Source organism: Monodon monoceros, unplaced genomic scaffold, assembly GCF_005190385.1.
Source record: "Monodon monoceros isolate NGI ecotype Baffin Bay Population unplaced genomic scaffold, NGI_Narwhal_1 Super_Scaffold_10, whole genome shotgun sequence".
Classification (NCBI taxonomy): domain Eukaryota; kingdom Metazoa; phylum Chordata; class Mammalia; order Artiodactyla; family Monodontidae; genus Monodon; species Monodon monoceros.
The window spans coordinates 50952919-50963434 of NW_021703766.1; the positions used below are offsets into that span (position 1 = coordinate 50952919).

The 10516-nt window shown below is 54.1% G+C and overlaps 2 protein-coding genes across 2 annotated transcripts; one reads left to right on the forward strand and one right to left on the reverse strand.

Annotated features, from left to right (window-relative positions):
* Nucleotides 1-421: 421 nt before the first annotated feature.
* On the reverse strand, nt 422-4612 carry FUT1 (fucosyltransferase 1 (H blood group)). Its single transcript, XM_029239045.1, is given in 6 exon segments — nt 422-1146; nt 1675-3337; nt 3340-3366; nt 3596-3790; nt 4294-4539; nt 4541-4612. Coding segments are annotated over 5 exon segments (1611 nt in total). The 3' UTR covers nt 422-1146; nt 1675-2266.
* A 1287-nt stretch (nt 4613-5899) lies between these two features.
* On the forward strand, nt 5900-7638 carry FGF21 (fibroblast growth factor 21). Its single transcript, XM_029211036.1, has 3 exons — nt 5900-6284; nt 6407-6510; nt 7254-7638. Exons 1-3 carry the CDS (start codon nt 6053-6055, stop codon nt 7542-7544), a joined length of 627 nt encoding a protein of 208 aa, XP_029066869.1. The 5' UTR covers nt 5900-6052; the 3' UTR covers nt 7545-7638.
* The last annotated feature ends 2878 nt before the right edge of the window (nt 7639-10516 follow it).

Here is a 10516-nt window from a genome sequence, read left to right on the forward strand (position 1 = left end):
GGCCAGTGCTGAGAGTCCAGGAAAGGAATTGGGTCTCTGAGACCATAACTCACACAAGTGCACTAACAAGAGAGCAGGAACAGTATCCCAAGACGTGAGAAGTGAGAGTCCCCGGAAGCTCCACACCTTTACTCCTACTCACTTACACACACCCTCATGCACACGAGACTCAAAAAAACCTGCAGAGGGCTTTCCTGGTGGTGCAGTGGTTGAGAGTCCACCTGCCGATGCAGGGGACACGGGTTCGTGCCCCAGTCCGGGAAGATCCCACATGCCGTGGAGCGGCTGGGCCCGTGACCCATGGCCGCTGAGCCTGCGCGACCGGAGCCTGTGCTCCGCAACGGGGGAGGCCACAACAGTGAGAGGCCCGCATACCGAAGGAGAAAAAAAAACCCAAAAAACCCTGCAGAGATGGGTTGGTGATGAGGATTTTTAATTCATACTTCCCTCTCTCCCACCTATGGCAGCTGAGTAGGGACTGGTCCTCCAAAACTCCCTGAGAAGACTAGAAAAGGGCTTACATTCTCAGACAACTCTGTAATTAAAGTGTCTCCCTTCGCTTCCTTCAAAAAGCCTCAAGGGAGTCCTGAAATCTGAGTCATGAATCCCATCCTCTTTGGCCAGACGCTGTGCTCCTGCCTGGGTTGGAGACCAGTCTTGGGTCTGCATACCTTCTGATTCTTTCATCCCTGACTTACCCAAAGCCAGATTTAGAGGCTCTGTGAATTCAGGGGCAGAGAGTGGTTGGCAAGGGGCACAGTACCTGCAGCTTTCTGCAAGCCCACAGGGCACCCTTACTCCAGCTGACTTTCAGTAAATCAACCCCATTGTTACCGAGTCCAAGCTCGCTGCATGACAGGCCAATAAATTGGGCGATGAGGTGTTGAGGAAAGGAACAGTGACTTTATTCAGAAAGCCGGGTGTTTGAGAAGAGGGCAGACTAGTGTCCTAGAGTACCATCTTATGGGGCCTGGATGCTAGTTTCTTTTATAGAACAGAGAGGGGGAGGAGGTGAGGAAGTAAGGTAAAAAGGCCATAAGTCTTGCAAAACATCTCTTGGCTTGGCCAGCATCGGGGAGGGGGTGTGTTAATGTCTTCTTTCTTGCAGTCCTTCATGGGTGCGCGGGCAGGATGTTTCCCTGTGAGCTGAACAAAGGCACTTTGGTTTAACATTCAGTCAGAGGGGCAGAGTTCCCCATGCAGACCATCATGTATGCTTATAGCTATAGATAGCATCCTTTTAGTGATTATAGTAACAAAAGCAAGGGAAAGCAAAAGTTAACATAAAAGAAACAGATCCAACATGGAGTCAGATTTTGTTCTTCCCTGTTACACCATCACTCCCCAGCAGCCCAGCTGCAGAGGAGGAAACTTCTTTAATTGGGTAAAGCAACATGAACTTGGAGCCAAGATGTGCATGTCTACCTTTGGCAGTTTTGAGCTTAAAAAAAAAAAAATGGTGTCCCTAGATCTCTGCAGAGCCTTGCTCCTTAAGCTGCAGCATTCCGCAGCATCCCTTCCCCCACCCCTCCCATGTTTTAGCATATCTGTGGTTTTTCAGGGGCTGAAATGTTGGGTAAAGTTCCACTTGTCACACAAACTGCCCCAGCTACAGAGAGTTTGTCGTCCATCAAACTTTCTAGCAGTGGTGAGGTGTTGGGCTGCTGGTTTTACCTTTGTTAGCTTCTTTGCCGAGGTGATCTGGAATTCCGGAATCCCAAGCCCTCTGGAAGGTCCCCACAGGGTTCTTTACAGGCATTAGAGCTGACCCTCTCCGGAAAAAAATCCCTCCTCTGGAAACACATTCCAGAAACACAGAAGGGAAGTTGGTGAGTGCTTACTATAGCACATCCATGAGTTTCTTCTGTCCTGATGACCCAGGGAAGAGAAATATCTCTTCTCAAAAAAGACCAGGATGGTCAATGCTGGAACAGGGAGTTCCCTGTTCCTGGTGGGGCAGTGATCTAGAAGTACTCTGGATATGGGCTGGGAAGAACAGGTGGGCACTGTGCATTCTAGAACTGCCATGAGCTTCTGCAGACGTTGCCAGCCATCATGAAAAGATCTTCCATTGATTCTAGAATGTTCTGGCAGTTGCAGAAAGCCAGCCCCCCTTTTTCTCCAAGTCTAGCCAACTAGAATCACTCTAGAAATGGGTGTCCACCAGCTGCAGGACCACCAGCTTCTCCAGAAGCTGCTGGGCTTCCAGAGATACATAACACTGGCCCTAGGTTGATCAGACTATTTCAGAAAGTCTCCCTGCTGCTCAATGCTCAGCCAACATCTGGAGTGGAGTCAAGTCTGCATTAATGCCCACCCACTCAGGCAGGAAGGCGGCCTTGGGTTTAAAGATATTCAGGAAGCTGGAGTTAGGCAGGGTAAAGTTGGCCAGGTAGACGGTGTTTCCACCAGCCAGGTAGGCGGCCCAGAAGCCGAAGGTGCCAATAGTCATGATGGTGTGGTTGCATTGTGTGAGCAGCCCAAAGTCCTTGCTGGGGGCACCTTCTTGCCCATCGCCAGCGAAGATCACATCCCCCCGGGAGGTGTCGATGTTTTCCCGGCACCACTCCATGCCGTTGCTGGTGACCACAAAGATCGGGGCTTCATGCCGGGCCCGGAACCAGTCCATAGCCTGCTGGAGGTAAGCGCGATCACCCACTACACCCTTCCAGTGATAGGGCATCACCTTCAGGTAGTCCCCACGGCGCACGTGGACACCCACGAAAGTGCTCGGGCGGTCCCCCGTGCGGCTGAGCCGGAACTGACTCAGTAAACTCTGGGCCTCTCGCTGAAGGTGGTCGTGCAGGGTGAACTCACTGCGGATCTGTTCCCGGAGGTGATGGAAGAAAGTCCAGGAGCAGGGGAAACCGCTGAGCTTCAGCCAGGGCTCCTTCAGTCGGGCGTACTCCTCCAACATCCAGTCGTGAAGCTCCAGCTCCCACCAAGGCGTACGGCTGTTCACCTCAGGCGCCAGCACGGGCAGGGTGATGCGGAACACGGGGGCCAGGGTGGCGTGCATGGCAGGCTGAATGCAGGCCTGGCGACCGTTGAGCTGGGCCAGGGCCAGCAGCGTGGCGTACTGCCCCATCTGGTTCCCAAGCCGGCCGTTTGGGTAGATAGTCCAGGTTCCTGAGAGGGAAGCAGGATGCTTGGGACAGGAGACAGAGGCGTTGGGGCTCATGGGTGTGCCCGACAGACAGATGATGGCCACAGGGGAGGTCACTGGGTTACGGTCTGGACATAGGGCAGACAGGCCTAAGCCACTGTGAAAGAGGTCTTGGTGGATGTGGAAGAAGAAGATTGAGGTAAAAACACAGGTTAGCAGGAAGGTCAGACAGAGGTGACGGAGCCTGGGTGCCCACATGGCTACAAGGGAAGAAAAGTGAATTACGAGATACTCGAAGCTTGAGAATGAATGTCAAGGAGGAGCGGCCTAAGAGAATGAGGAAACTCTGGGTTTGGAGACCTGGGTCTGAGGGAAAAGGGGATCAGGGCTCCTGGATCTGAATTAGGAGAAGCTAAGGGCTTGGAATCTCGGCAGATGGAAGATGGTGAAAATTAGTGGTTTCCAAAATAGCAATGGTCCGGGACCCACCACCTTGTCCTCACGTCTTGGAATTTCACTCTCCCAGGCAGTAAGGTCCACTGACGTTGGACAGTGTTCCCCCAACTCCTTTCTCAGTGAACCTGTGTGTGAGGGGCAGGGTCCACCAGGGAGATGGCAGGAAGCAACGGGCCAAGTAGAACATGAGAGGCTGGAGGTCCAGGCCTGGATGGGGGATCTTGTTTCCTGGAGAAGCAGGAGTTGGGGGTCGGGGTGGAGGAGACTCCTGGGGGTCATAGGGGGTTAGAGGTGGGGGAAGCGCCTCCTGGGACTGAAGGCCCGATTCCTGGGTTCGAGGCATCTGCATTTCTCACTTACCTGAGCTCCACAGTCAGCTTGGCGTGAACGGAGCGTTCCGGCCCCAAGTGCAGCCCACATCCGGCGGCCCCCGGAACCCTGGACTCCAGGTTCCCAGGCCCGACAGCCCTCCCCCTCCACGCCGCCTCCCCCGACTGGCTGCGAGGGCTCGGGAAGGGGAGGTAGGAGAGGGGATGCGGTTCGGAGGATCCCAGCCCCGCCCCTCCCCGGCCGGCAGGTAGCTCGGAGGCGGAGCCCCGCCCCTTCCCTGGCGCCGAGCCCCAGCTCCCAGTTCTAGGGCCGCAGCCCCCGCCGTCCTCCCTCCCCCGGACCAGGAGACCCGCGCCCCAGCCCCCCTCCTGCCTGACATCGGCCAGCCAGGGGCAGCCTACCTGGCCTCCTAGCAGCCCATCCTTCCGTGGACACCGAGATCTAGCGCCCAGCTGCAACGCTGGACTTCGACCTCTCCCTCTTCCCCTCCAGTTTCTGGGTTCGCCATCCGCCCTGTGTACCAGGATGCGCCGAGTCCGGCCACGGCCCAGCGGCTTCCGCCCCCTGTCGCGTCCTCCCGTGGAGATGCAGAACCTGTTAACCAGGCTGCTCCATGGGCGGGTGCAAAGCCTCCGCCGGCTCTGAGTCCCGGCGTGACAGCCTCTGGCGGGAACGTGTCCCCGCGCCCACCAGGGGCCGCCGATCCCCACTCCGCCCCATCCACCCGCAAATTCGAGACTCCCGGCTCCCAGTCTCTCCGTCTGAGCGAACCCTAGCGTCAGGCACCTGACGGTGAAGGGAACGTCCCGCCTCTCCCGAGGACGGGAACAGAGAAAGCAGAAGTGGAAGAGAAACTCTTCCGCAGAGGCCGAGGCAGACCCGGCTAGGAGCAAAAGCCTCCCTCTTCTGCAGACGTGAGGCGGCTTCCCTCCACCGAGCCTTCTTCCCACCAACACCCAGCCTGGCCCGAACGGTCTGACCATTACCATTCAAGAAAGCAAAGACCCAGGAATTGGACTTGACTCTCTAGAGATCTGATCATAACTTCTCCAGACCCAGGATTCCCAGCCCCCAGCCCCCTCCTCAGAATGAGAAGTCCGGGCCTCCAGTCACCCGCCTCCTTCAGATCTGGTGTTCAGACTCTTGCACGTTTAGGTTCCAGGAAATTGCCCAACCCCTCATTCCCTTTGGGATCTTGGGTCTAACTTCTCCCTCCTGAGCCTGTGTCAGTTGTCAACTCTGAGTCAAAGATTCTCACCCTCCCCCCACTTCCCCAGGCTATTCTGAGGGCACCGGTCTGATCTTGGTTAGCTTCTCTGGTGAAAGAAACATCAGGATTGCATCAGGGTCCAGGAGGAGGAGGCTGGGTTGTTTGGTGTATGAGTGCCTGGGCTGGGATTTGTGAGCAGGTTGGTCTGAAGCTCCCACACCAGGACTCCTGTGTCCTTGAGGAGAACGCTTGGATCATGCAGCACTTGTTTTCTTAATGACCAAGGAACCTCGGTGTCTGACCCCCAGAAACCCAGAAAGTCAGGTGAGATGCAGAAACGCCAGTTGTGGGACACCTGCATCAGTCAGGCAGAGAGATGGATCCCAGCCCCCTTCCCGCTCAGACTCAGGAGTCCAGGCCCCCAGCCCCCTCCTCCCTCAGACCCAAGAGCCTGAACCCCCAGCCTCCTGCTTCTTCAGACCCACGAGTCTGAAACCCCAGCTCCCTCCTGCCTCAGACCAAATGGGCTGGGCCCCAAGCCCCTTTCACTCAGGTCCCACTTCATCACATTTCTATCCCCCTGATGCCTCAGACCCAGGAGCCCAGGGCCTCAGCTGGAAGGACCCCTGATTGCATCATCCGTTCAGGCTGACCTGGCCACCGTGGAATTCTAGCATCTGCCATGTGGGTCAAATATCAAGGGTCAAGCGTCGGGAAGGTGATTGGGCGGGTCTGTCTGGGTATAAATTCTGGAGCATCTGCATTCTTCCCAAGAGATTTGGGTGTCCTGTCAGCTGTGAATCTACGTGCGAGAGGACCCAGGCATTTCAGCTACCAGAGAAGCCGTCGTGAATCTGCTCTCCCCGACAGCCAGGCTCTGAAACAGAATCTAGACCATTCAGGTCTTCAAAGCCCAGACCCCATACCTCACTTGAGGACGTGAACCATTGATGGGCTGGGACAAGACCAAATTCGAGCACCTGGGACTGTGGGTCCCTGTGCTAGCTGTCCTGCTGGGACCCTGCCAGGCACATCCCATTCCTGACTCCAGCCCCCTCCTCCAATTTGGGGGCCAAGTCCGCCAGCGATACCTCTACACGGATGACGCCCAGGAGACGGAGGCCCACCTGGAGATCAGGGCTGATGGCACAGTGGTGGGGACGGCCCGCCGGAGCCCCGAAAGTGAGTGTAGGGGTAGGGCCTGGTCCTGAGGGAGGAGAGAATTGGGGGCTGGCCTCCTGGGTCTGAGGGAGGAGAGGGATGGGCAAAGGCCTTCTGAGTCCCTGATCACTTTCTCCTCTCAGGTCTTCTGGAGCTGAAAGCCCTGAAGCCAGGGGTCATTCAAATCTTGGGAGTTAAAACATCCAGGTTCTTGTGCCAGGGGCCAGAGGGGAGGCTGTATGGATCGGTGAGTTTCCAGGACCCCTGTCCCTGCGCTCCACCCTTCCTCTCCCCACCCTCACAGTCTGGGGGACCATGTTTTGCACCTTTGACCTTGGCCAGGCTTGGCTCGATGCTCTCTGCATGCCCCGACCTCGCCACAATCCCTGGAAAGGGCAGCTGTTGTCATCCATGTTCACAAGAAGAGGAAACTGAGGCTCAGGCAGGGCCACCACCGGCCCCAAGTCACAAAGCCTGTGAATGACAGAATGACCTGGGAGACCGAGTCTTGTGACTCGTAACCCATGCTGACCACACAGGCTCCTACAGACCTGACTCATGCTGGGTGCAGGGTCACTCTGGGAATCGATGGCCTGTAAAGTGAACATGACCTTGGGTGCTAGCCAGATGCCCCTGCCAGGACTTAGAGAGCCTCCACTGATCCCTGGGCTGGAATATTCTTCTCTGTGAAGTGAGGGCAAGGAGGTGAGCCTGGCGGGACTGCCTAGGGGTAAAGGAAGAGCCTGCTTCTGTGGTTTTGAGGAAGGGGCTGGGGACCTGGACTCTGCATCTGAGGAAGGAGTGGGTTCCCCGGCTCCCCGGGAGTCCCGGGACTCCCACATCCTGCTGGAGGACAGGACTCTGTGGTCTGAAGGAAGAGAGAGCTGGGGGCCTGCATCCCTGAGTGTGGGAGAGGATGGAGCTGGGGTTCCTGCAGGAGGAAGGTGTAGAGGAATCCCACGTCTCTGATCTTTGTTCTCATCCCCTCAGCTCCACTTCAACCCCCAGGCCTGTAGCTTCCGGGAGCTGCTTCTTGAGGATGGATACAACGTTTACCAGTCTGAGGCTCTTGGCATTCCCCTCCGCCTGCCCCCGCACCGCTCCTCCAACTGGGACCTGGCCCCCCGGGGACCTGCTCGCTTCCTGCCGCTGCCAGGCTTCCTCCCGCCACCCCTGGAGCCTCCAGGGATCTTGGCCCCCGAGCCTCCCAACGTGGGCTCCTCGGACCCCTTGAGCATGGTGGGACCTTCACATGGCCGAAGCCCCAGCTACACTTCCTGAAGCCGCAGGCTGTTTATTACTGAGTCTCCTCTTTATTTATCGTATTATTTATCTTATTTATTTTCTTTTTTTTCTTACTTGAAATAATAAAGAGTCTGAGAGGAGGATCAGAGTGAGCACATGTGTTTGAGGGAGGAAATGGGGTCAGCTTCCTTGTCTCCCCTTGCCCCGCCCCCGCATTGCCACAAGGCTGTGGGAAGGTCCCAGCCTTTCTGCCCCCCTCCCCTGGCCAGCCCTCCGATTTCTGCTCCACTAAGTTGTTCCCAGGGACTCTGGACTATCCCTGCCCTTTGACAGGACAGGACTTGTTATTCTCCCCCTCCCCCTCCCCCTGTCCCCAACCTTGTGTTAGTGTTGTGGAACTATTTCTCTGAGGTAACTCAATAACAGGGGACATTTTTTAAAAAATGACACAGCAGACCCACAGCCTCATGGGAAATGTAGTTTTCTGGGTTCATTTAGCACTAGGAATGGAAAGACATCTTGGTCCTCAGTGCTGGGGCAAGGACTCTTGGATTCTGGGGGTGTAGTTGGTTCTAGGAACACACTCTTGGGTCCTGAGGGATCAGTGAGCTGGACACCTGGACACCTGGATCCTGGAGAACAGGGGAATAAGAACCTGGGCACGCTGGTCTGAGAGAGGAGGGGTTGAAGATTGGGAGTCCTGGGTCTCAGGAAAAGGACCTGAGAATCTGAATGCTTCCATCCAGGTGCTTATGGACTTTGGAGTGTAATGACTGTCACAGAATCCAGTCTCAGTGAGCACGTTGCCCATCTTCCTCCCTTTCCACAACTTAGATTTCAATATTGCTGTGCAAGTTATTTCCTGGTTAGGAAAGATTTGAAGTCAAAGGTTTAGACTACATTTCACAGGGGTGGGTCAGCTTTGGCTGGACCCCAGGTGTCTGACTGACCACTGCAGCCTCACAGGAGTTGTGGTCTCAAGCCCTTGATCTAAATTCCAAGGTCCAAGTGAGAGGAACATCTCAGTCAAAAGGAATATAAGTGTGGGTCCCAGAAGGTCATGGGAGGGATTCAATGCCTGGAGAAAATGAAGGTCTGTGTCTTGTAGAAAATACAGTTTCCCACTCCGATGGAACCAGACTGGCTCAGTCAAGGGAGAGTTCTCACTGGAAACAGAATCTGAAATGCCACAAGGGGGCGGGGACCCAGAAAGAGGGAATCAGACAGGGAACCTGCAAAATGTGTTCAAACGAGCACCTGTCACTCGGTCTGAGCACTTTGAGCCCCCAACTTGTAGTGCCTCCTTTCTGGTAGAAGCAGGTTAGTGTCCCCTTGTCCAAAGACCATCCTCTGAGGTTGCTGCCTGACACAGGGCTGCCGATCTTCCTCAGGATCCACCTCCTTATCTCCAAATGCTTCTAGACTTGACTCCTGGCAGCCTCCACTGGGTGAGGTACAAAGCGTGATCAGTGAGGAACTATGACACGCACCAAAAGAATTGCAAGATCTTCCCCTTGAAATTGACAGCAAACTGGGCAGCCAGTCTGGGAAGGGGAGCTGGTAGATGAATTGATTGACAGAGAGTCCAGATTCCAGGGTGAGCTCTAGGGGCTGGGGGGTGGCCCTAGTTTGCTCTTTCGTTGGCCGGAACCTGCACCCCAAGTGGTCTAAACTTGAGATGCTGTAGAGTGGCTGTTCTCAAAGCGTGGCCCCAAACCAGCAGCATTAGCATCACCCGGGAACTTGTTAGAAATGCACGTTCTGGAGCCCAGACCTATTGAATCCAAAATTCTGGGAGAAAGGCTAATTCATAGGGCCAGAAATCAGATTAGTGGCTGCCACCAACTGGTGGGAGAATGGAATGAGGATTTATTAGTTTCCTAGGGCTGCGGTAAGAAAGTACCACAAACTACAGGGCTGAAAATAACAGAAGTTTGTTCTCTCACAGTTCTAGAGGCTAGAAGTCTGAAATCAAGGTGTCACCAGGGCAATGCCCTCTCTAAAGGCTCTAGGGGAAGATCCTTCCTTGCTTCTTCCCAGCTTCTGGTGGTTGCTGACAATCCTTGGCATCCCTCGGCTTTAGACACAACACTCCTATCTCTGCTTCCATCTTCACATGGCCTTCTCCCCGAGTGTCTGTTTCTTCTTACGAGGGTACCACTCTAACCCAGTATGACCTCATATTAACTTGATAAAGACCCTATTTCCAAATATGGCCACATTCACTGGTTCCAGGGGATGGGCGTTTCCAGGGGATGCTACTTAACTCAGTACACATCTCTATATGCAGTTGCCACAATCCATCTTCTCTTGCTCACATGTAAGTAATTGAGGAATTTGTTTGGTAGGGAGTGGGGTGGTCAGGATAGCTTTCCTAGCCTCATCATTCTCATAGTTCTGCTGTTTCCATACAGTATGAAAAAATGCAACCTCTCAGCATAGTCACATTGCCAATATTTCAGAGAGAGATATACCTCCTCCGTTTACTTCCCCCCTGCCCCCCGGTACCTGAACCTTTTCTCTCCTTTACCCCCGGAGTTCCTGCCACAATCAATCTGGGTTTTGCTTCCATTCGTTTTCACAAGAATAGAGCTTTGTCCAACCACTAAAAAGAAAGGATAATTCTGTAACGTGATAGATGCTAATTATCACTACAATAGCAATCATATTACAATATATAAATGTATCAAATTAACATGTTGTATACCTTAAATTTATACAATGTTATCTGTCAATAGATTTCAATAATAATTTTTTTTTAAGTATGGAGTTTTGTTCTTCCAAAAGAGAGATTCCGTTGAGTAATTCTGAGATCTCTGAGGACCCAGACCACCCCAGCACACCCCAACTACTAATTGGAGCCTGTGAAGCTTCACACACACAAACATACACACAATTTTAAAAATATTTGTTTATTATTATTTTTTTGGCTGCTTTGGGTCTCAGTTGCGGCATGTGGGATCTTTCATTGCGGTGCGTGGGCTCTTTGTTGCAGCGTGCAGGCTTCT